Source organism: Panicum virgatum, chromosome 2K, assembly GCF_016808335.1.
Source record: "Panicum virgatum strain AP13 chromosome 2K, P.virgatum_v5, whole genome shotgun sequence".
NCBI classification, from domain to species: domain Eukaryota; kingdom Viridiplantae; phylum Streptophyta; class Magnoliopsida; order Poales; family Poaceae; genus Panicum; species Panicum virgatum.
The window spans coordinates 50,028,768-50,054,151 of record NC_053137.1 but is presented as its reverse complement, the minus strand read 5'-3'; the positions used below and the strand labels follow the sequence as shown (position 1 = coordinate 50,054,151).

At 48.8% G+C, this 25,384-nt stretch overlaps 1 protein-coding gene and 5 long non-coding RNA genes across 7 annotated transcripts; 2 read left to right on the top strand and 4 right to left on the bottom strand.

Annotated features, from left to right (window-relative positions):
- Positions 1–6,168: 6,168 nt before the first annotated feature.
- LOC120682896 lies at positions 6,169–7,298 on the bottom strand. Its single transcript, XR_005678635.1, has 2 exons — positions 6,626–7,298; positions 6,169–6,531 (listed from the first exon to the last, which is right to left on the bottom strand). It is a non-coding gene; the product is annotated as an uncharacterized LOC120682896 (long non-coding RNA).
- Positions 7,299–10,030: 2,732 nt separating this feature from the next.
- On the top strand, positions 10,031–11,335 carry LOC120682891. The gene is made up of 2 exons (XR_005678632.1): positions 10,031–10,749; positions 11,133–11,335. It is a non-coding gene; the product is annotated as an uncharacterized LOC120682891 (long non-coding RNA).
- A 4,265-nt stretch (positions 11,336–15,600) lies between these two features.
- LOC120682873 lies at positions 15,601–17,978 on the bottom strand. Of its 2 annotated transcripts, XR_005678629.1 has the most exons (3): positions 17,272–17,978; positions 16,709–16,950; positions 15,601–16,554 (listed from the first exon to the last, which is right to left on the bottom strand). It is a non-coding gene; the product is annotated as an uncharacterized LOC120682873 (long non-coding RNA). The 2 variants fall into 2 exon arrangements; XR_005678628.1 differs by lacking the exon at positions 15,601–16,554 and having other exon boundaries at positions 16,633–16,950; positions 17,272–17,963.
- On the top strand, positions 16,886–17,885 carry LOC120682883. The gene is made up of 2 exons (XR_005678631.1): positions 16,886–17,008; positions 17,101–17,885. It is a non-coding gene; the product is annotated as an uncharacterized LOC120682883 (long non-coding RNA).
- A 624-nt stretch (positions 17,979–18,602) lies between the features above and the next one.
- On the bottom strand, positions 18,603–19,850 carry LOC120682862 (skin secretory protein xP2-like). Its single transcript, XM_039964892.1, has 2 exons — positions 19,646–19,850; positions 18,603–19,450 (listed from the first exon to the last, which is right to left on the bottom strand). The coding sequence occupies exons 1-2, from the start codon at positions 19,658–19,660 to the stop codon at positions 19,013–19,015; spliced, it is 453 nt and encodes a 150-aa protein (XP_039820826.1). The 5' UTR covers positions 19,661–19,850; the 3' UTR covers positions 18,603–19,012.
- A 4,716-nt stretch (positions 19,851–24,566) lies between these two features.
- Positions 24,567–25,294, bottom strand: LOC120682855. Its single transcript, XR_005678621.1, has 2 exons — positions 25,033–25,294; positions 24,567–24,952 (listed from the first exon to the last, which is right to left on the bottom strand). It is a non-coding gene; the product is annotated as an uncharacterized LOC120682855 (long non-coding RNA).
- Positions 25,295–25,384: the final 90 nt, after the last annotated feature.

The window sequence follows — 25,384 nt, the reverse complement described above, 5'->3', positions numbered from 1 at the left end:
AAATCCTTTTTCAGGTATGAGTTTTGAGGATCAGATCGCTAGCTTGACCTATCCTTGCGCTTTGCCTCCTGGCTGGTCCGTAGAATGGGATACGTCTTCGGCCGGCAATGACTATGACGAGTGATACCCGGCTTGGGCTAGCTTGGTATACTTTTGGCGACGTGTTGTAGAAATCGTGTTTCATCTTCCGCTGTTTAGACTCTGAACTTATAATTATGTTTTGTAGAACTGTTTTACTTAAGTTGGTTTTGTAATAATGGTTTGAACTATTTTGTAATCACTACTGAACTTGCCTGTGTTGTAAAATTTGTGGTTGTAATATCTCTGGACTCGCCTTCGTGCGAGGTATGCTTGTTCGATCCGAGAATCGGTGGTTGTATCGGGACGTTACCCGACAGACCAAAAATTGTTCCGTTTGAAGTGCGTTTAAGCTAATGTTGCCTTTATGGTGATGGTTTACGCACTTGAGCCGGGATAATTTAGGCGGTTCTGCCACAATATTTCTTATTGAGATAACTCCAAATCTCGTGGGCGGTTTTCATATCCATGATCTCACCAAGTATGCAATCATGCAAAGATCTAAACAATATGTTAGTAGCTTGGATGTCTAGATCTAGGCATTTCTCTTGTGTTGGAGTTAGATTTCCTTCATCTAACACATGAGAAAAACATACATCCACCATCCACCACATTTGAGGGCAAATAAATTTAAAATTGCATATCATCCAAGTTTTCCACCGTGTAAAGTGTGTGCCATCAAAAATATGTGGACACTCAACATCTAGCCCATAAGTCGCCATCCTCTCGGGTCGGTAAGGACCACAAATGAGAGACCTCGGCTCTGATACCACTTGTAGGGTCGAGATGGCGGACTAGAGTGGGGTGAATAGTCTTTTTTAAAACTAATTGCGTCGGCTAACCGAAATTTATGCGGAATTGAAACTATTCGCTTAGCCAAGACTTCACCCCTCTAACTATGACTCTAAGGCACCTACAAAAAGGTCCTACACAAAGCAAATGGAGTGCCAAGCTAGTAAGAGCTCTCCTAACAATTCAAATTCCAAGTCATACAAGTCTAAGCACTAGTATTTCACAAACCGAGGGAGCTCCTACACAATTCTAATGAGCAAAAGCACAAAGCCAAACCTAAGCTCACTAGATGCTCAAGGACAAGGATACACAATCCAAATCCAAGAGCTCAACTTGCTTAGCTACACAATCTAAGCAAGAGCAACTAATTAAGCTACACAAGCTAACTAGTTACACTAGGATTGTCCGCCTCACAAAAACCGGACTGTCCGCCATTCAAACCCAACGGCTAGATCTGCAATGATTATGTGTCAGAGTCGACCGTTAGAGCCTTTGCGGACTGTCCGCGTCCTATTGGCGGACCGTCCGCAGTTCAGACACTCCGAGCACTCAGAGAGACAGCATCTCTGGACAAACTTAAAGTTTGAGGGGCGGACCGTCCGCACCCCTGGGACGGACCATCCGCCCTTCACATCGTGCAACCCACCAGAAACGAAAACGTCTCTGGACAATTTTCTCAACTAATAAGCGGACCGTCCGCACCCCAGGGGCGGACCGTCCGCCCTTTATCCTTAAAACCCATCAGAGACCCAACACGTCTCTGGTCAAAAAACGAAATAGCCTGCGGACCGTCCGCGCCCCAAGGGCGGACTGTCCGCCGTTCAACTTTGAAGCCCACCAGTGAGACACCCTTTCTGGTACAACTTCTGAAATAAAGTGGCGGACCGTCCGCCCACCTGGGCCGGACCGTCCGCGAGCCCACCAGAGACTTTGCAAGGTCTCTGGAACGGTCGCGGACTGTCCGCCCCTCGTGTGCGGACTATCCGCCGTTTCTCAGTCAGCCCTCAACCTTAGTTGCTTCCCAAAGTTGATCAACATCAACTCCAACTCTTTCTCCTTTGCAAATGTGCCAACACCTCCACGTGAACAACACCATGTGCATGTGTGTTAGCATTTCACAATCATTTTCAAAGGATTTCCACTTGATCTCACCACGCCACTCGATCCTAGCAACATCGCAAAGTTAGATCGCTCAAGTGGCACTAGATGACCGATATGAAAACAAGTTTGCCCCTCTTGATAGTACGGCCATCTATCCTAAATCTGGTCATGCACTTCTCTACACAACCTTTGACCGGTGAAATGAAATGCCCTACAAGTCATACCTTTGCCTTGCGCATTCCATTTCATCTTCTCAAATGTTGATGCCATACAAGCACCAAACTCCATCAAGCCTTTTGATCATCTTCATGAGTCAACACTTGGCTTGATCTTTCTTGAATGATATGATCCACTCCATATTATCACATGACCTCTTTGGTCCATCGATCTTGACCTTGCTTGCTCTTCACCGTTGCCTCGGTCCATCGGCGCCAAATCTTGCCCAAGCTTCACCGCCTCGCGGTCCCTTGCTTCAAAGCCTTGACTTGTCCTTCTCCATTGCAACCGGTCCATCAAGCCAAGCCTTGTCTTGATCTTCTCCACTTTGGTCACATAATTCCATGTCATGTCTCATATGCAATGAGCTCCTCGATCACACTATATGAGCATAACTTCAACCCTTAGCCATTTGTCCTCCATGGCACATGTTGCTCATACTAGTGTCTTTGTGTGGACTAATCTCCTGTGTATCTCAACATAAACACTTATTAGTCCACCTAAGTTGTCACTCAATTACCAAAACCAAACAAGGGCTTTCACCCGTGGACTCCGCCGGTGGCGCGGGTGCGCGCGCCGCCGCATGGCCGAGCCCGCGCGCTCTGCTGGTGGCGCGGGCGCGCGCGCCGCCTGGCCGAGCCCGTGCGCGCTGCCAGTGCCGAGTCACGCGCTCTGCCAGTGTCGCGGCCGCCGCTGCTGCCTGGCCGAGCCTACGCGCGCCGCCCGTGCCGAGCCGCGCGCTCTGCCGGTGCCGTGGCCGCCGTCGCCTGGCTGAGCCTGCGCGCTCCGTCGGTGCCGCGGCCGCCGCCGCGCCGCCTGGCCAAGCCCGCGCGCTCCGGCGTCGCCTATCTGCTCCAGACTGTGGCCACCCATCTGCTCGAGAGAGGAGCGAAGGGAGAAGGAAAGAGAGAAGAGATTGGGGAAAAGGAGAAGGAAAGGATGAACGGATAAAGACTCTGTTGGTCACTCGTCGTCGTCCGCGAGATATTTTTTGTGTGGTCTGGTTAGTACCGGGTGGAGGCTCCACCCGGTACTAATAGAATATTTTTTATACCGGGTGGAGCTTCTGCCCGGTATTAAATATTTTGGATGCCATTTAGTACCGGTTGGATCCACCAGCCGGTACTAAATGGTCGCTAGTCGTTTCGATGTTCGTGTTGGTAGCGCTTTTTAGTGCCGGCTAGAGGTTTCAGCCGGTACTAACCGGTTCTCAGCGGCACTGTGTGTTCCGCCTGGTACAAAATTGAGCCCTAGTACCGGACCAAAGTGCGACCGGTACTAACTTGCATGGACGAATGAGCTATTTTCTAGCAGTGATATGCTAATTACAAAAATAATTACACGCATGAAGGATAATTCACGAGGCGAATCTATTAAATCTAATTAGCTCATAATTTATCACTATAGTACTAAAATAAATATATGCTAATGATAAATTAATTAATCTTAATAGATTCTATCTTGCGAATCATCCATGGTTTGTATAAACAGTTTTATAAGTAGCTCATATTTAATCGTCCTAATTGTCATTAAATATCCAATGTGACCCGAACTAAAAATTAGTAAAAATTGTAATGATCAAACACCCCGTAACTAGGATGATGCGTGTGAGCTAATGAAGCCACAACTTTCAGACAAGTTCTCAGAGTTTGTCCATGTCAGTACTCAGGGCGTGTTTAGATCCTGTAAAAATTTGGACAAAATTTACTGTAGCAATTTCCAATCGAAGATTATAAGGACTAAATATGATCTAATTATAAAACTAATTACATGGATGGACGGAAAATCGCGAGATGAATCAATTAAGTCTAATTAATCCATTAGAGGTTGTTTACTGTAACACGACATTATCTAATCATGGTCCGATTAGACTTAAAAGATTCATCTCGCAATTACACCTGGGAGTTATAAAATTAGTTTTGTCAGTTATCTATATTTAATACTACTAATTAGTGATTAAACGTTTGAAGTTACTATATCACTGAAAAAAAAAATTGGATCTAAACACCCCCTCAGTAGTAGTCAAATGAGTTGAATTAGGTGAGACCGTAGCTTCTATATACTCCCTCCATACCCAAAATAATTGACGTTTTGGACAAAGTTTGAGTCAAACCTTGAGAATATAAATCATGAATAACTCTCAAGTTGTTGAGTTTGAAAATATAAAAATTATATGAATAGATTTGTCTTGAAAAATACTTTTATGAAAATATACATATATCACTTTTTGATAAATATTTTTAGAGAAATAAGAAGTCAAAGTTGTGTTTTGGAGACCGTGTCGCTGTCCTAAACATCAATTATTTTGAGTATGGAGGGAGTATTGGACAGGGAAGCATGCAGTTGGTGATTGTTCAGCCAATTTATAAACTCATGCCAATTTCCTTTTAAAAAAACTATTTTGCGCAACGTAGTATGGTTATATCAAAACGTTGTTACATCAAAGTGTATAAGCTTACTGTGAATAAGTGTTGTTGTTTAACTATATTAGATTGCCCAATATTATTTTGGATAATCGAATGAATTGTTTGGGCTCGCCCTGTTCACCGGTTTCACAAAACCGGCTGCTGGACCGTGCCCAATCCATATAGAACCGTCATCCTACATGCTTAGCACGGATTGGATCTGGACCAGCAAATGCCCGGGCAAAACAAGGCTACATTAGCCGGTTTGCGGGTTTACCCGAGAAACCGTCGAAACTAGCGTCACTTACAAAAGGACTAATCTAAAGAAAAAAAAAGGAGTGGTGGCGGGCAGCGGAGACAGCACCACCTCTCCGTTCCCTCCCTTCTCGGATATGGCTCCGGCAAGCAAGGAGAACCGCGCGGTAAGCAACGAAAATCACGCTTGTCTCCCCTAGCTCCAATCCTGTCTAATCCGGCGCTACCAGCAGCAAGCAGCAGAGCGCCAAGCCATGGCGGTGGACCTTTTGTCCGGCGGCGGCGCCGACGAGTACCTCGTGTTCGGGCCACCGCGACGGGATTCGCGGGCTTCACAGTCTCGAGCTCCTCACGTCCTCCCTCCCTTGTGCGGCTGTGCCACTTTGCGAGATGGGTCTCCGCTGCTTGGCCAGACCGCCAGATCGCCGACCATGTGCGCGCCGCCGCCTTGCCCATTGGCCAGACCGCCAGATCGCCGGCCATGTGCGCGCTGCCGCCTTGCCCAGGAAGATGAAGCCTCCCGATCCTTCCTCTCCCGTGTTGTTGACGCTGGACTTCATGCTGCTTTGCCGGCAAGCGGTGATCAAGGCACCCCCAACCCCGCAGAGTAATGGGACTCATTTAATCAAAATATAAACCCATGTTAACCGCTTAACGAACCAGCCCAACCCAGCCCGGTATACTTTTAAAACCGACTCCAACCCGTGTAGAACCAAGCCGCACCGGACTAGTACATTTCTATTGGTTTGGATTGGAAGCAAACCAGAAACTGTTAAAACCGGACCATGAACAGGGTGAGTTTTGGCAATCAATACACTCGCCAATTCATTTTGGGTCGAGTGGGTCGAATAAGGGTTAGAGTGTGTGTAGATCCTGTAAATTTTTGGACAAAAATCACTACAGTAATTTTCAGCCGAAAATTAGAAAGACTAAGTATAACCTAATTATAAAACTAATTACACAGATGGACGGAAAAATCTCAAGATAAATTTATTAAGCCTAATTAATCCATCGTTAGAGGTTATTCTCTATAGCACGGCATTGTCTAATCATGGTCCAATTAGACTTAAAAGATTTGTCTTGCAATTACACCGAGGGGTTATAAAATCAGTTATCCATATTTAATACTTTTAATTAGTGGTTAAACGTTTGAAGTTACTGTAGTGCTCAAAAAATTGAGATCTAAACAAGGCCTTAATCTAAAAGCAACCCACTTGCATGGCTAGAACCACGCCCGTTTATGGCTAATCAGATCGAACCTCACGTGGCGTGAAAATGGTATATTAAAGTTGAACTGACATAACCAAATAACTGGATGCTGTGATGCATATAAACTTAGCTTTTTTTTTTACTAGGCATATAAACTTAGCTTTAAAAACACATGTAGAGGCGATCCCTACTACCCGCTGAAATAGGTTTAATGCTAAAGAGTACCCAATTCCAGCACAAAAGCAGTATGTAATTGTCTTATTGATGAAAGACATCAGGAAGTCAAATAGTGGACCAAGTCACCTTGACCGAAATAGCAGCAACCTTAAGTTCAATCTGTTGACTGGCACATCCATGTTTCTTAGCTTGCAACTTTATCTGTCGACAGTCGATGCATCCCTCGCTACCTACTTTGAACTTCAAAAGCATCATAGTCTGCCACGAGACAGCAACCACGAACCTTCTGAGAGCCCCGCTGTGAAAATTGTGCCATGGAAAAGCTGGATTTCTTCATACTCATTCATAACATCGACAAAAGAACTTAGCCATAAACTGAAGCCACTCATTACTTCTGATATAACTACTTCTATTGTTGCCTCCACCGCTTGTTCGACAATTCCTAATGATATGTCAACGGCGCCATAATTGCCACAAATGCGATTTTTGATCGGCGGCCAGCCACTATGGCGATCGTAGCATGATATTGCTCCGTCAATAAGCTGCAGATCAATAAGAGAACCCTGCAAAAAAAAAATGTTATTATTTAATAGCTATGCATCGCAGTGGTGGCGCACCTCCTTGACTCCTCACTGGAATTGATGGCCACGGCCAAGCCCTCCTATTCTGCTCTCCTTTCTCATATTCTCTGCTTCTCCATCTGCAGTGCTGTCCCCTCCAGTCCACTGCAGACGACCCCTGGTATGCCCAGAACTTTTATGAAAATAGTTTTTTTCCCAAGCAAACAAGTTAGCATTTCAATTGTACCTTTATTGATGCTCTTCTTTTCAAATCAAATTGTAGGATTAGCCTGTTAGGATTCGCAATTAAGGTTTTGCAGATTGCAAATAAGAAGGAAACACACAAAGGCCTGATTGGTTTCCTTCTCTACTGATTCTGGCTTGTTTATGGTAACCAGTCCCCCGCTGGCTTGGCCGAGTTCAGGCAAGGGAGTTTTGTTTGGATAGCAGCACGCACATCTTTGCCAGACCGAACCGGTATTTGGATGCAGTGGCGGATCTATGGGGGACTCTAATTAACCGTAATGGCCGTCATTTGAACACATCGGACTCATTAGCTTAACGGTTTAATTTGGCGATCCTTTCTCAACCCACGTCCCGATCGAAACATCACCGATAGTCCCACGCGAAGGTGTACGCAGATGGTACAAGCACGACACATATTTAAAAATATAACAAATATACATAATACTTTACTTTAAGTTTTACAAACCAAGTATGAATAAATATATAATTTACAAACTTTGCATTACTGAAATCCGGGTTCAACTAGAGAAAAGGGGGGCTACAACTAACAAAAGTGCGCCCTAGGGAGATCCCTAACTAAACGTCTGGCTCCACAACCTCCCATCCATCAGCATCCCGGCGGATGAAGTTGGCACAACAGGGGCAGAAATCGACGTCCGGGTGTCCTGTAATAATAAATGTGGCAATAAACCCTGAGTATACTAATACTCAGCAAGGCTTACCCGACCAGTGGGTATAACTTAGCCTACATATCTAGACATGCAAGACTTTTGGCTGGTGGTTATTTTGCAGAAAACAGCAACTAAGGTTATTCCTTACTTTCATCATTTTAGCTCCAGGTTCCATATAAATTTCCTCTCATCTAATATTTGCATGGACCCACTATAGCAATCATGGTAGTGCAAGCAAAAATAATTCAATGTAATCAATATTTTATATAAATATACATAACTCACATTCTAACATTTTGCTACGATGCAGCAAAGAGATCAAGGCCCTCGTGACCGCGAGACACGGCGAATCGATCCGATTTAACCTTGCTAGGTGGACCTAACCAACACGGCACGCATTTGCCCCGTCGGACTATACATGCCAATCATTCCCCTCCCTGCCTCGAACTACAGAACCGCTCCACCTGCATATAGTCAGCCGAGCCCTACGAGAGACCACCAAAAGTAAACATTTGCATCCTAATTCTCCGCGGCCACTCGACTCGCCCTAAGGGGTGGGTAGAAGTTCTGTACTTTCGAAGCAAGGTAGTACTCGGCTTACCGGTTTCGACTACCTCCTACTCCCGGCATGCGGTTAGTACAATTCAATCTCCGATCAGCACTGCCGACAACGACCGGTCCTTAATCGACTCAGACGGGGCTAAAGCACCCAGGAACCCTGTCCTGCGGCCATACCTATACATCATCCCCGCCCGATCTCTCATCTCCATATCCATTTCCAATACTCAAGTACTGTAACATAAGTAGACATAACCTATGTCTCGCGAGTAACTGGAAATTACTCGACTTCTATATATTCTATCTCTCGCGAGTGACAAGAAGTCACTCGACTTCTACCGCGAACTCTTAAGTATAGCATTACTATCATCCTATCATACTAGTATAAACTCAAGAAAACATAGAGAGCATGCAACTAGGGTTTCAACCAATATCTATACGTAATGCACAAGTAATAGATATACATATAGATGTCATAATTTAAATTAATAGGTTGTGTTCCGGGGCTTGTCTTGCGCCTGTTGTTCAACACTAGGATCAACCAGGCCTTGGGCCGGGTGCTCACACCTCTCCTCCTGGGCTTGCGTCGGCTGCTCCTGCGGTGCCGCAATCACCTCAAAATACGACGCCCTCAGCTGCGGATGCTACACGTATGCATATGAAATAAATGAGTGCAGCTCAATGATGCGACTATTATACTACAAATGGAATGACCTGCGGACTGTCCGCACCCAAGCTGCGGACCGTCCGCCGTACTTGTCTACCGACCCCCTAGAACCAAGTATGTCTCTGGACAAACTTCCATCTATATGGCAGACTGTCCGCCCACCCTTAGCGGACTGTCCGCAATACTCCTACGCCAACCCACCAGAGGCAACAACGTCTCTAGAACAATTCCTAACCCCACCCGCGGACTGTCCGCCCCCCCTTGGCGGACCGTCCGCAGTTCACGTAATCAATCTACCAGAGACGGCAACGTCTCTAGACGAACTCCTTGACTCTACTGCGGACTGTCCGCGCCCAAGTGGCGGACCGTCCGCAGTCAAATCCTGCGAACCCCACCAGAGACATCGTCTCTAGAACAATTTCAGCTTCAACGGCGGACCGTCCGCTCCCCTATAGCGGACTGTCCGCAGTCAAATTTTGCTAAACTACTAGAGACAACATCATCTCTGGACAAAACCTAATCTGACCGGCGGACCGTCCGCGACACCTAACTCTTGACCCGTGCCACATGCGGCAGCAAATGCGGCGGTGACGGCGGCGGCCGTTCACCGGCGCCGGCGACACACCACAGAAGGGAAAGAGACCGGAAAGCACAAGGAACTCACCACGAATCCATTCCCGTGGTCGGTTCGAGCGGAGGACGACCGGAGAGGCGGATCGATGGTGGAGCAAAGCTTCGAGCAACTCCAATGGCGTCCGACGGTGGTGGGGAAGGATTCTGGCCATGAGGAGCCGGTCTAGAGATTTGGGAAGGTGGAGGGGGTGCCGAGGAAAGTTCCCGCACGAGGAAACGAGGTTTGGTGGGCGGAGGAGGGAGATCGAAGGAAAGGGGCGACGAGGGCGCGGGAGCTCGAGCTCCGCTCGGCTCTGGACGAAATGAGGAGGAAGAAAGAACTGACAAGTGGGTCCCACATCCATCCAGATAAATATCTGGGCGATGCCTGGCGGACTGTCCGCCATCCCCTTGCGGACTGTCCGCGAGGCAGGTGTTACGGCTAGGGGGCTCGAGCCCCCCTACTGCCTGGGAATCCATGGATCCCCCCCCTCAGCCCCCCTCTAATTTTTGGACTCCATGGATGAAAGCTTGGGGGCTGGAGCTGGCTGGAGGTTGAAGAAGACCAATCTTCGCAATCTGGGCCAGCAAACCAGGAAATCCCGCCTGCCAGGTCGACCGGCCCAAATTGCCCGGCAGCCCATTCAGCCCACTGCCCACCCACTGACCGTCTGACCCACCACACTCCATCTCCAACTCCAGTTCGGCTTCGGCAGTTCCCCAATCCCCCAATCCAAATCCCTAGCTCGGCTCCTCACTCACGAGTCACGACACGAGTAGATGAGACGACGTCACGGCGAGGGTGCGGCCGTGCGGAAGCGGAAGATCAGGGGCGGCGGTGGGAGACCGGCGGGCGGGGGCGGCTCCGCGGCAGCCAGCAGCAACAGGGGCGCAACCAGACCTCGCCGCTGCATGGACCCGCGGTCTGCCAGTCTCCATCCACGGCGGAGGCGAGGGCCAAGGGCGCGTGACGGACGCGGTGCTGGCGTGGCCGCGTGGTTGCAGGTGGCCGGACGCGCTAGAGTCCGCACGGGACCGGTGGAGCCAGCCGTGGAGGCGGGGCCGCGGAGGCTCGGCGGCCGGCGTGACAAGGCGCAGCGCGCGGCCGTCCAGTGGCTTACCGGCCTGACGCCGGTGCTGCCGTGCTGGGCTGCTAGCTCACGCTCAGCACCTCATCCATAAGAAGTGAATATTGAAGAAGGGTATGGAATGGAACTTAAAACTTCTCACCCAAATTCTATCTATTTTGCAATGGATTTGAATAATTCAAGAATTGAATCTCCAATATTTAGAGTTGCAAGATGTCAAAGAGAACATTGCTCACCTATTTTTCAAGCAGCAACAATAGTACTCTTCTAGAAAATGCAAGACAACCAAAAATCCCTAGAGTAGAGTTTTGTGCCTTAGATATCATTAGTGATCCCAGAATGCGCAAATCTATTGATGAGTACCCATCTGAAATTAGAGATCAAGTAAAGAGGGCATATGCTTTGAGGGGCATATGATTAAATATCTCTGAATTTGAGATCTTTTTAACTTTTCAGTTATTATTTGCCCTATCACTAATTTAATGTCATTTGTGTAGATCGCTCCTCGTGAAGTACACGACTAATTAAAATAGGCATGGTGCGTCGCATTATCCATTAGTATGGTATGGGGCGAAATTCATATTTGTCATTTTTACTCTTTCTTGTGAAGTACTTTTTCTATGATTATGATTTCACATGAAACTATTCTTAGACTATTACGTTGCCATAGTTTGGGAATATGACATGTGTTGATGAGTTAGTCCAGCCCCCCCTATTTTTATTTCCTGGATCCGCCCCTGTTTGGATGCTTGGATTGCCAGCACACGAACATCAGTTTCGGTCCATTGTGCATCATAGAGACTGGCCCTACAGAAACAACGATGACTTTTGCATCCCAAGAGCCAGACTCGAGTGCCCCTTTTTGCACCCTGCCAGCCAGGATAATAGCTAGTGCAGGAAGGAAAATAAACAAGTAATGTGTACTTCTTTATTATTTCGGGAAATTGAAAATGCTAGTACAAACGATGTACAAATAGCTCAGAATTCTAAGGATAGAAGCGACGTAGCTGTTGTATGTTCCAAGCGTTGGTGAGGACTTCGCCGTTTTCGTTCGCCAGTTTGTACATGCCGGATTTGAGCACCTCGGTGATTATGTACGGTCCTTCCCATGGTGGTGATAGCTTGTGGCGGCCCCTATTGTCCTGTCGAAGTCTCAGCACCAAGTCCTCTTTGTCGAGGTCTCGACGCCGGACTCTCTGCGCCTGATACCTTCGTAAAGACTGTTGGTAGCGCGCAGAGTCTAGGAGTGCTATGTCTCGAGCCTCATCCACTTGATCCAGCGAGTCTTCGCGAGCTCGCTGGTTTTGTTGCTCTTGGTATGCCTTTAGCCTTGGCGATCCGTACTCCAAGTTAGTGGGGAGTATGGCCTCGGCGCCATAGACGAGGAAGAACGGGGTAAAACTCGTGGCTCTGCTTGGGGTTGTCCTCAGGCTCCAAATGACCGAGGGTAGCTCCGTGAGCCATCTTCGGCCAAATTTGTTCAGCTTGTTGAAGATTCTCGGCTTCAGTCCTTGGAGGATCATGCCATTGGCACGCTCCACTTGCCCGTTCATCTGTGGGTGTGCCGCGGGTGTGGCAGCGTTGCGCATCCCGAAGGGGAAGGGCGACGGCGAGGTCGAGCCCCCCCTGGGAGGCACTGGCGCCGCAGTAGATGATGGTGCCGGCGTGGACGACGCCGAGGCACATGATGACGAAGCGGTGGCTGCGTTGGCCGCGATGCTATGTTGCGACATGCCAGCCTCAACCCACATGGAGGAGCTGTGGCGTGCCGCTCGGCGCCGCTCCGCGCGGGCCCGTCGCGAATGCTGACCCGAGCGCCTGTTGCGCCGGGCTGGTGAAGTCGGAGTGACGGGGTTGCGTCTGGGCGAGAGGAGCTGCATGAGGTAACCGTTGCCGGTTGCTCTGAACTCGAGACTCCCGAACCAGATCACAAATCCCGCTGGGAGCGGATCCGAAACACCCATGGGGTATGGGTTGGATCTGTCCGCCATCCCTGGAAATCAAATGGGAGCAAGAAAGGAAATGTCACGCAGCGACCCCCTACCTGGCGCGCCAACTGTCGGTGTCCCGACACGGGGGCCCGGATCCCAACTAGTAAATGCTGCGTGTTTCCTCGTCCCAGATGATGATGCAAGAGGCAACACAGTAACGCACGGTTTATCCTGGTTCCGGCCGCGGGGCCGTACGTCCAGCAAAGGGGGTGTGCGAGGGCACTGTATTATCTTGCACCCAGAGTGCTTGTAGTAGGGGGTACAAGCGAGGCGAGAGAGGGAGGGAAGCTCCCAAGTCTCTGTTAGAAGAGGAGTTGAGTGTGGCGATGGTCGCGAATGTAGGTGACCGCGGTAGCTGATGTCCAGAAGCGTCCCGTCCAAAGGAAGCATGCCTCCTCCTTTTATAGTCACAAGGAGGGGCGGTGTACATGAGTGGGGGCGTGGAAGTCGTCGTTTTCCCCCGAATCGCAGGGTATAGTGGCCGAATACTGTAGGAAGTACACTGTGGGCATAGCGTCAGGCGTGGCAGTCGTCCTGGATATCGTCCTTGGTCTTGCGGAGATCGCGCCGGCGTCCTGCCAGCCCCTGCAAGTGGCGTGGTCGTCGCTATCGGGTGCACTGTCCTCCAGACGTGGCGTGATGGCGTTTCGTGGGCCCTGCAGGTCAGGGTCCTGCGTGCACCGGCGACGGCGGGGCACGCGGCGGCCTCGGACCCCCTGGACGGGGTGCTGGCGTGCACATTAGGAGGTCCGGGAGGTACGTGGAGGTCCCGGACCCCTCGAGGGGGGATCCGGGATTCCGACTGCGAGTGATGGGCATCCCTCCTCGAGGGGCCCGTGGCGACACTGGACCCCCTCCCAAGCAGGAGGTGGGCCCGGGGCCATACGTATGATGAGGTAGAGTCCGGATGGTCGGAGTTGGCAGAATAGTGAAGGGAATAGTGCCGAGCCTATCTTGTCCCTGAAAGTGATCGGGTGCTCTAGCCTAAGAGGGGGAGGGGGTGAATTAGGCACTAATAAAAACTTAGACCTATGGCTCCAACTAGTTTGCACAAAACTTAAACTAAAACATGCTATCTAGATGTGCAACTAGGTTGTTATAGTGTGAAACCCCTATCCCAAAAGAGTTTAGCAACCTATAGCCTTTCCTATCAAGAAACTATTCTATAAAAGTAAAGGCATACAAATTGCTAGTATGAAATGCGGAAGCTTAAAGAGCGGGATATGAGATAGCAAACTCTTGACGCGGGTGTTTATCCCGTGGTTCGGTTAGCCACAAAGGCACACCTACATCCACGTTGTTGTAGCACTCACTAAGAGTATTGCTACTCGGCCACCAAGTCTCTTCCGTGAACACAATCACGGTCACCTTGGCCCCGGGTTCCACTAAGGAGCTTCTCCACAAACGATGTGGTCTCCACGTCCCCCGCACAAAGATGTCGTCGCCGCTCCACACCAAGTCGGAGGGTCGATGACGTTGCCGGCGAGTTTCACGCTCCAAGGTGCCGGCGCACCAAGCTCTTGTTTTGGTTCACTAATGAACCACAGCACAAAGGCTCGAAGCCTTTCAATCTCACTCACTAAGAGCTAATCCTTTACACAACACTCTCAAAGTGTGCTAAGGGCTAAGGATATGATCTTGATGCTTTTGTATGGATTGGAGATGTTCTTGGGTGTGTGTGGGATGTCTAGCAACTCCAGCAAACTTCAAATGGCCGGGGTGAGGCGTATATATAGGCCACCAAGTCTTGTAGCCGTTGCTCCAACGGTCAGCAGAAAATCTGCGTATCACCGGAAGAACCGATGCCTCTGGCAGGGGTAGCGTCGGTTCATCCGGTCACTCTAAGACACGAAGTAGCCGTTGAACTTCTGACTGCTGCTACAGTGACCACCGGTTGAACCGATGCTTGCCCGTCGGTTAAACCGGTCACTCACAGCCTTTTTCTCTTCTGCTGACGTCAATGCACCGACGCAATATTCCGATGCACCGTCGGTTGAACCGGTGCTGAAGAAACTTCTCCTGGGCACTTGACATCGTCTCTGGTACACAGTACGCCCAATGCACCGATGCCCTTTCTTGGACCGTCGGTTCAACCGGTGCTTATAGGGTGACTTGGCTTCGATTTCCTCCTGCACCAAACACCATAGCGTCGGTTCTTCCGACAAGCGTCGGATGCATCGATGCTTAGGCATCGGTTCTTCCGGTGCTCCTGATCCGAAGAGCTTTCAGGGCGCTACCCTGATCATAGCGGAACCCCCGTTGGGGCGGCCCTTCGGGCCTTGCTACGCCTATCTTCTCTTTCTCTTTGTCATCACTTGAACCTAAAAGCCTGAGAATGATCATCTTAACAATCATGTTAGTCCAAGTGTTGTGTTGTCATTCGATCACCAAAATCACTCGAAATAGCATAAATGGTGCCATGTTCGTTTCTGTCCCGCGTCGCAAGTTCCACAGTGCCGCCACAGCGTCCGGGATGGCGGAGCAGTGACCGGAGGTGGCGGATGGGACTCCGGTCACAACCACTGTGGGGAATGGCGGCCTGGCGCCGCCTGTCCTGAGCACTGTGGAAGTGTGGTTGGCATTCAATGCCTCCGTACGGCGGGCAGTTGAGTGGCGGGGCCATTTGTCCCTTGCGCCAAGGGGTGGCCTCGAACGAGGTGGAGATGAGTTTCCTGCTCGAGGGAGGCTCGCTGCCCTCGAGCGAGGCAGAGGTTAGTTGCCCGCTCGAGGGTAGATTCGCTACCCTCGAGCGAGGCGGAGATGTGGAGCGTAGTCGAGGGTCTCGGTGGGAGCCCTCGAGTGAGGCGGAGATCGCCCCGCGGGTCCGAGGGGGGTGTGAATGGGCCGCATGCTGGGCTTCTTTGAGTTCTTTCCTTTCTTCCAGATTGGAAGGAGGCTGTGGGCCTTCGTGGGCCCAGTTGCCTAACATGGGTTCGTGTTTTTCAAAGTGATCTTAGTGCCCCGATTAGGGTGTCCCTAATCGTGGTACCCGACAAAAAGCTTGGTGTTGCATTAATTAGATGATAAGCATGGTTGTTTCCCTTGGTCATTGTGTCAAGGTGAAATAGGAGTAGTACTATCAAAAGAAAATGGAGGGAGTATAAAGGGTAAACCATTCTTTGCGGTGCATATTGTGCTGAATTGCAGGAAACTATCAAAAGGATATTGTCAATTAAATCAATGTATGCATGGATAATTGCAAACTCTTTCACAAAAACTGAGGTTGTAACGTTATATGTTTGGGTTGAGAGAGAGGAAGGGAGGGAGGGAGGGATATACTCTTATAAATAAAGAAAATGGTGGAAATATAACCTCAAGTCTTTACTAGAAATTATAGGAATTAATCCAAATGCACTAGGAATAAAGGGGAAGTATATAGTGCAAGCAATGTTCACTTAAATGAGTGTTTAGGATGTCTAAATGATATTTAAATGCTAATAGGAAGGTATACGTCTAGTTTAGGGGTAAATGGTAAATTAACTGGAAACCACATTTAAACCATTGAAATACAGATGAAGAATACTTAGAAGTGTTAGCTAGTGATCTGTGTGTTTACACAAGCGTTCTTAGCGATGGAGTATGCAGCAGTGGAGGGTAAAAAAAATGGGCGGCTAGATTTGCAACTGAACCCATGCCATAGTGCACAAGGAAAAGGCAAATTTGGCCATGCTGCCACTACCTCCACTCACATCAACTCCGTCCTCAGCTCTAGCTCCTGAAGATTAACAGGGAATAAAACATCCAGCACCGTCGGGTGCCGCAACTCTACCTGTGGCCACTTGTGCTTATGCATGTGACCTGAGATCAACAACCGGTTGCTCTATGTACCCATATATTGCTTCTATTGAAAGAATGTCCCTACACAAAATCTTGTCACTTGTTCCAGACCACCAAGTCTAAACCAACCTGGTCTCACTCTAGGTCCCACCTAATTAGCAAAATGAGTGTGATCATGAGGATCTCCCACCTCCATGGTGCCAAAAATAAGTCTGTGCACATGAATATATACTTGCAGAAAAAACTCATTCGACAATATGCATACAAATTTGAAGAAAGAGATTTAGTCATTTTGGACCACTTACTCTCGTTACGGTCAGCAATATCACCTTCCCAAAAGTCTTCCCGTATGAACTTATTCTTGTATATGGCACCATCACGGTGGCTGCTATCTTTTATAACTGGCACAAAATATATTCTATCCATTCTGGGTTTGCAATCTATTAACTCCTTGTCCTCTGTTGTCACATTTTGTGTGTCTAGGCATCTTGTAGTGGCATGAGCGATGGAGATGAGTCGGCAAGGTATCCAGGATTTGTAAACAAGCCTAGCATGAAAGAAAGAATAAACATCAATGCAGTCCATATCCTGTCTGCAGTAAAATGGTAAACGAAACTTGAAATTGATTTCAGTATTTCCAATCCTGAGTACAACATAATAGCAATTCTAAAACAATAGCATCAAATTTTTTTCCTAGGTAGTCGGGCTTCGTTTGGAGTAAACTGGCAAAAGAAAATTCCCTTCTCATAAAAGAATCAGCATCAAAATTACCTAGAGAGAGAGAGAGAGAGAGAGAGATTTTGTCAGAATCCAGATCCAAAAAAAATCATTGCTTCTGAAGCCAGAAACGAAAGGAGGAAGAACAGACCGAGAAAGACAATCCTGGTGAGAAAGACGATCAGCATGTGCTGATTTAGATGTCATGACTGTAGGTGTGGCATCTCGTCGCGCAAGAGTAGGAAACAGCGACAACCGGCGGAGCAGATCGGAGGCGACTCTGCCAACCTTAAACATGGATCGTGAGAGGGTGGGCATATCAACCACTTTGGGATGGGATTTGCCTGGGCACTGGGCGGCGGCAGTCGGGGCGGTGGGGAAGGCGCTCTTCCGCGGCCGACTAATCGCTGGGCGGAGGGGTCTCCCGGAGGGAGGGAACCGGAAGATCCTCTGACATAGTTGGACGTCAACCTCCCTGCAGCTTCAGATTCACGATCGATGGTGATGGTGCGTGAGATTAAGAGAACAAAAACAAGAGCCTACGGCCCATTAGACAGCCATTAACTTAAACAGCTCAGCCCGGCGCTTGGCATCCGCATCAGAAACAAATTCTGGATCACAGCCATTTTCGTTATCACTGGCCAGTGGCCACAACATGTATCCGATCAAAGTTGCGTGCGTGCTCGTTGTAACCGGATACCCAGTGAAATCCGAGACGAATTCTTCAGCAGACGCCTGCTAAGCTAACTGCGGTCAGTTTCTTCTCCTTTCGGATGTGGGTGCTGGAGCAGCGATGCGTCGCCGATGGGAGCTACGGCCATCAAGGAAGCACGCGTCACCGGCATATACTGCGAGTGCGAGGACGGGCCGTCAGCGTCACATCCTCGGCGAACATCCATCACCCTGTTCGCCGGTACGGAACTGGTGGATGCTGGAGTGGTGTGAGAGAAAAACACTGTTGGAATGAAAGCTGGTGGAGCTGCCAAACACAATGCATAATGCATAGGATGCGCTCGGCTCATCTCAGAATCCCGGGACCCGCGACGGCGGCGGCGCCGCCGCCGCCGTGCTCCTGCACCAGCCTACCAGGCGTCGGCAGTCGGCCCCGCGCCGCCGAAAGTCCTGAGCGGCCCATGAAGGCCATCGGTAAAGCTCACCGCTGGCGGGGGCCTCCTCTCGTGCGCGTCCCTTTCCCTCCGGTGGCGGTGGGGGATGCACGTACGGATCGAGTTCGAGGACGACACGTCGTCGTGACGCCGTGGCCGGATGTTTCGTAGGCCTCAGCTAGGTGGGTCCGTGGGTGTGGGTTCACGATCCGACGACCGAGCCTGCCGAACTGGTCATACTGAGCCACGGTGGCATCTCATCTCAAGCTCTGAGCAGGTTCGCTCTCTCTGAGCTATGGAGATCACTGATTTTAGCTTGGACAAAAAATCTATGCGGATTTTTTTTTGAACGATCATATCCATCAAGATCATCATATTGGTATCACACAACGCAGATGAACGTAACCAAAACAGAAAACGCAAACATGGTTGATGACACGAATACACGATACGCCCCATACATGACAGACAGGAACACCAAAGAACACAGAGACACACAAGCTGCCGCGGCAGTCATGGGGCGCCGCGCCGCTGACACCCGGGCCCCACCCACCACACGACGACACACTTTATTTAGCCCACGTCACTCCACTCCTCGCAGCCCCGCAGACCCCCACACAACAGCTGCTTACTGCTATAGGCTAGCTAGTACCACACACACACGAACAGGTAAACCGTAGCGTACTGAACAGCGAGCCCGTACGTGCCCCGTGTACGTGCGCACGCCGGCACGCTGCTGCCACGCCGAGCCATCAGCCACCGTGGGCGCCGTCGCGCGCGGCCTCATCACACGCTGACGCTGGCCTTCTCGACCTCCGCGGCGGCCGGCTCGGCCGCGGCGGGCGCCTCCTCAGCGGCGGCCGGCGCCTCCTCGGCAGCGGGAGCGGCGGCCTCCGGCTCCGGCTCGGCGGCGGGTGCCGCCGCCTCCTCCTTCGCCTCCTCGGCGGCCGCCGGCTCTGCCTCCGCCTCTTTGGGCGCCTCGGCCTCAGCCGCGGCGGCGGCTGGCTCCGCCTCGGCAACGGCGGCTGGCTCGGGCTCTTTGGGCGCCTCCGCCTCCGGCTCGGCGACCGGCTCCGCCTCCTTGGTCTCGGTCACGGCCTCGGCGGGGGCAGCCTCCTCGGCCACGGCCTCGGCCGGCGCGGGGGGCTCCTCGGCCGCGACGGCCGCCGGCGGGGTCTCCACCGCGGGCGCCTCCTCCGTCGCAACGACGGTCGGGGTCTGAACCTGCACGGATCACGCCGCGTACAAAATACTCGTCAGAAACTCAGTTGATCTCGCTTTACAAGGATCGAGCTCATCGAGATGAACCATCGACAGAATCACAAAACACATCCGCAAGCATTCGGATCGAAAGCTATTCGAATGATCGAAGCGATCCGTGCATATGAATCACAAGGATGACGCGGATCGAGCTACTACCTCGGCAGTGGCCATCGCTGATGAGCAGAAGGTTGGCTACAAGGAAGAGTGGCTAGTTGGCTAGCTACAGCAAGAGCTAATAGGAGCCTAACACTGAGCTAGAGCGAGCGATCAGAGGCTGGGATGGAGCTGTGTGTTCTGTGAAGCAATGAGCTGAGACGGGGGCACTATATATAGAGGCCCCGGTGGCAAGGCCAGAATGGGGAGAACACACACGATGGGTCATCAACCCAGGGCACTTCTTTTTTTTTCAAAATGAAAAGAAAAGAAACATAATGGGGAGCTGTCCTCCGTATCATGATCGGGAATCTTGAGAGCTGTCCAGGCACACATGAACATGTCACGCATTGGAACCAAAAGGAGGTGCGTCCATGAGCCGTGACACATGGAAAGGTCCAAAAGGGGCGGTGTGCACGGCGTTTGTTTCGCTCGACAGGCCCGGGGAGGAGATCAAGCTAGCCATCACAGACTTACAGATCGATCGGTAGATGTGCCAGGAAGTGGCCAAGTGAAATCTGGCCGATAATGATATCGTCGTGGTGGCGAGTGTTGTTCCCCGCTTGTACCGTTGCTCCGCCCACGTCGTCGAATTGGCTTTAAGATTCGTGCGACTATACTCATTACCGTCCCAAAATTTACAACGCTCCAGTTTTGTCATATTTCTAAGTTTATAGAAATATGCAACGACGCCTGCAACATCAAATTAAATCCATGAGACACATGTTTTGAGAATAATGCATTTCATTGGTATTAATTCATAGTAGGTGCAAATATATTTTTCTACAAACTTGATCAAACTTAATAAAGCAGTTTAATAGTACTGCCCTACCATGCATAACCAATGGACTCTAAACACTTAGAATCTCAAAAGCTGATTCAGCGACAGATTCATCACCGCAAATAGTCTAGGAACAAGTGGCCTCGCATTTGCCTTTTGAGTTGTACGTAGCCCTGGTTGTGCTCATCGCGTGCCGGGCTTTGTGGTGTCCATCTCATTGTCGCCGCACGTTCCGCGCCGTCCTTGGCCTCCGTAGTTAATTATATTTTGCCTCGTCTGGACCGTCTGATATTCCCAAACTCTGATGATTATACCACGGGAAAACAGGTCGATTAGTGTGCATGCTGCTCGTACGAGATTAGAGGTGGCTGGAACAGAGAGGCGTTTGTCGGGTTGGCGTGCGGACAGTGCAATGGGAACCGGTGAATGTGCATCTGAGCAGTGCTCAGGAATGCTACGACGATGTGATTTGGAATTTATTTGGAGCAGATCAGGGTGCAGGTTGCATCTCTATAGCTAGCTAGCTAGTGCTAGGACTTTTTGAACGATGGATCTATGATGCTTTCTTCGTTTTTGGACACTGGTACGGTGTGCACATCGATTGTATATACATCACATTCTTTTTTCTCTCGTCTAAAGGATTGCAGTACACTTCTTTATGAGCTTCAATAATAGATGTCGTATGACATCTTTGGTTCGAGTCATGTAAGAGCCAAATTAAAACTTAGGCAGGCCATCATTTGGCCATCTGGAGTTTGGCAGTGCCAAATTTCGGTTCGGCTTTCATGTGCGTCATGTGTGTTAGAAACCAAACCTATTGCTAACCCATGTCTTGTTCCGGGCAATCAAGGCGGATGGGTCGGCCTCTCTATCAACTTTGGAGCTCGTTCGTCTTGCTGCCTCAGAGATTAGGCATCGCCTTTATCAAAAAAGCCAGCATAGAAAATGTTTGAGGCGATTGTACTGCGCCGCAGGAGTAGTTGTCCATCGGTCACCTTTGCCTTGCAAAATAATGGAAAAAGCTAGCAAATGATCTCATCAGCAAGACAACGAGGTCACGCTCGTTTTGTGGTACACCGCAATGGCCAATGGGGCTGCCTGACACCACATCATCACTTCCGCAAACTCGCATGCATAGCTCATCGCTGCCGAAAGATCAGCGATCACATGGCAGCTGGCTCAAGGCCGGTCCACTACAAGCTAGGTTTTAGGCAAAGAAGAAAAGCTTGCTTTGATTTCACATAACTGAAACGAGAGCAAACCCAAACTTCAACTCTATAAATGATCCTTCTATCCTTTTTTTCTATCTTTCTTCGAAGTTTTAAACACCACGAATATATACAGTTCTATAAATTTAACAAAACAACGTTATAGTAGTTTGTTTAATCCAAATAATCACGAAAAAAATTCCAGCGTTTCAAACAGCACTCCTGGATCATCACCAATTAATAGCAGCGGCGGCAGTGGCAGCATAGAATGATGGAGGTGGGCAGCTTTCTTTTCATGCAAATTCTAGCAAGTTTACAAGGGTCCCGAGAGCCTTTGTGCACGTCGTTTTCCCAGCTCCAAGCCCGGCCATTCAGATGTGGAGATGATAGGGAAGATGACGAGGGGGTTTTGCCTTTCGGATCGAGAGAGAGCCCACACCGAACATCCAACATGCCCAGTCGGATGGCCTGACCGGCGACAAACCACAGAGAAAATCGGCGAGGCCGGCTGTCAGTGTGGGCCCGTGCGCCTATCCTCTCGGATCTCCAGCGGCACCAGCTCTGCCGCCGTGTTTGTGTGCGAGCTGCCCGCTTTTGAGTTTCCGTATCAAATTCAAGTGTTTGCAGAAGATTTAGCGATGTTTTTCGGGCTGATTGATATGAATTAAAGGGAAATTTAAAAATGTAGTGGAAGATGGCTCACCGGTTTCTGTGAATGGCGCATTGTTTTGTGCAAAATCCATTTGGTTCAAGCGCTGAAGCGCCACACCTGCTGCCATGGAGTTTGCCGGACGCAGAGACAGACGGGGCATAATTGGAGGCCGTGACCCGGAACCCGACGGTGACGTGGCACCAGCGCTAGGGGCGGTGGAAAGGACCCCACTCACAGTCTTCATGGAGCAGTGTTTCCACTCCGCGATGACGTCGGATGCCGCCAAATACGTGTCTCCATGTCATCCTGCGACCACTTGCAACTAAATGGCATGAGTGCGTCCAAATTCATATGATCAGCGAGAATATTTCTACGCATGAATAGCAAGCCATATTTTTTCAAGGATTGAGAGGCATTTTTTTTGAATTTGCAAAATTTGAGCCGTGCAGTGTTTGTTGCTGCTTTATATCATTGTTAGAAAACACCTTGGTGTTAAATTGTTACCTGGATTGACACATGATGCTACATTCCTTCTACACCGTTGAATTACAGGTTGAATTGTCCATTTTTCTCTATCACCGTCTGGTTCCGGGTGTAATTATCAGTGCATATATGATGTATGTAACTTAAAATCTATTATTAATTTTTACTGTTCAAGAAGAAACACAACGAGGACTTCTTTTTGACAAGGAATCTATGGTATCATCATTTCACGAAGAACAAATGCTGCACCGACACGTCGGCCATCGCAGGCGCCACGCAGTAACCACTTTGCTCGCGATTGGACGTGCCTGAGCTCACTACTGCAAACCGAGCAGGGGGTCACGCCCATGCCCATGAGGCCATAACCAATTAGAGATTCCCGTAGCCTCCTGCAAGCAAATGGACGAAACAAATTAGAATACTATAGTTTTCTGAGGGCATGTACTATACGTAATTCTCGCAAAATAATAATAATTAAGAGGGCATCTTGATCGATCAACTGCCATGGGCGCGACGTTCTGTGGAGTGCCGATCGACAACGCATTTTCAGGATAAGGAATTTTAATCTGGGCGTGTCGAGTTTGTCGACCAAACGAAAGTTCTTGGGGTAATGATGGAGCTACATGCTTAGCTAGCCATTGGGGTTATTTGTAACAGGTCAACGAGGCAGATGATGTCGTCCAAGCATGCACTGTGAGGGAGTAATCTGCTTCCGTGCCCGTAGCAGTTGGAAGTCAAAAGTTTAGTAATAGGACTCGAATGGAGCCGTTGATATGTTTGGCCAGAGGGAAATATAGTGCAGTTTGGAAACTGCTGTTCAAGTTGGCATGTAAAAGATGGTTTCAGTGACTTCATACTTACTTGCCTTCAGTGACTTCATATCTACTCCTTGCCTCTATTCTTCCCCATGTGATGAGTTCGAATGCATTTCTCGACCAATTGTTCGAAAAAAATAAACAATCAACGAAGACCACATAATCTGTTCTGATTCCTCAAGAAAAGGGGTGTTCAGATGGAATGTGCCATTCAAAACTCAAAAGAATCCGCAAATTCAGTTGGAGAAGCAGCCTCTGTGGCTTTGTGTGGTTCCAAAGTCCAAACAAACGATGAATTGCAGTCGCATGGCCTTCATCGTGGAGTTTCTTAAAGTTGAACTAGTGCATGACGCGCGCTATCGCGCGCATTCCTAAAGTCTTTGTATCTCGTGTTTTTTTCCCTTTCTGCAATTGTTGGCATCCAAAAGCACAATTGGTTGTATGAAAACCACCATAGTATGTCTGAGATTTGTTAATGTGTCAAACCTTCAAGTATTTGTTGAATGGGCCAATAATCCCCTCACTTGGTACATACAATAGATGCAATCCATGTGCGTTAAAGTATTGGGCAAGTTTTTTTTTTAATTTAGTCGACCATAACTTATTTGTTAATTGGCCATCGATCTGAATAATGAAATTTGTAAATTTAGTATATTGTGATTGTAGAGGAAAAGAATTTGCTGGCTTTATTATAAAAAATATAATAGTACTTGCAGTTGCAGTTATATTACAATGAAAGATATGATATCGCGCCAAAGAGTTCTAGCAGTTGATTACATAGGAACTTACCAGGAAGTTAGGATCCCTGTGAGATTTGGTGTTGGAGCAACATACCATTAGTAAAATAGTTAGTAGGCGTGTATTTTGGAAGAAATAAAATAGTAATAAATAGAAATGTTCAGACCATAGTACATGATGCGATGGTAATAAAGTTTCTCCTTTCTAAGTGCCGAAGGCCACTAATCAACTTTGGTGACGCTGCTGATTGAAGCTAAATTATCCTGGAATATAAATATTTTATCTGGGGGCAAGGCTTCTTGACTTTACATAAATCGTTTGATAGAAGCTGAATGATCTTGGAATATCAAGATTTTGTAGAAGAGCAAGGCTTCTTTGCTTTACACAGAATCGTTTGACAAAGTACTGGTAAAAGATTACCAGAAGAGGATATGGTCGGAGTAAACAAGGAGAGGAGAACCTGGAAAAAGCACAAGTCCAATTGTATGCTACGGATCTGGAGTAATTTGTGGGACACGTGCAATGTCATCATAGGTCAAGAACAAGAACTCTTCTATGATAGGCCATTTATATGATCAGCATGACAAGAGGAAGCATAACTTGTCAACGTTTTCATACTTGGAACACGAATACCTGCAAGTGAGCAGTGAACCGTGTTGTTAGTGATCATACGAAGGATAATTTTTTTTTATGTTTTCACACTATTTTCGTACCTATTTTCAAACTCTTTTGAACCTAGTTTCACGCGATCAGCCGAGTAAGCAGTTTTTTTGTCTGCTACTAATTGCGTCTTCACACATCACCACGTCACACACCTCTGATCTAGCTAGTCAATCATTCAACCTTGTACTGCTGAAATAGAGTATGCAAATGCAGAGAACTGAAAAGCAGTTAATTAAAGAAAATGTATACTCGATCTTTGCGCAGGCAATACAACAAGCAAGCGGTGTGCATCATAACTGAAATAGAAAGAGGGGATGGACACTTGAGCTACATGTTAGGCTTGCATGTCCTACCGATGATTTCTGAAAAGATCAGGCAAGATATGAACTTATCCATTCTTTG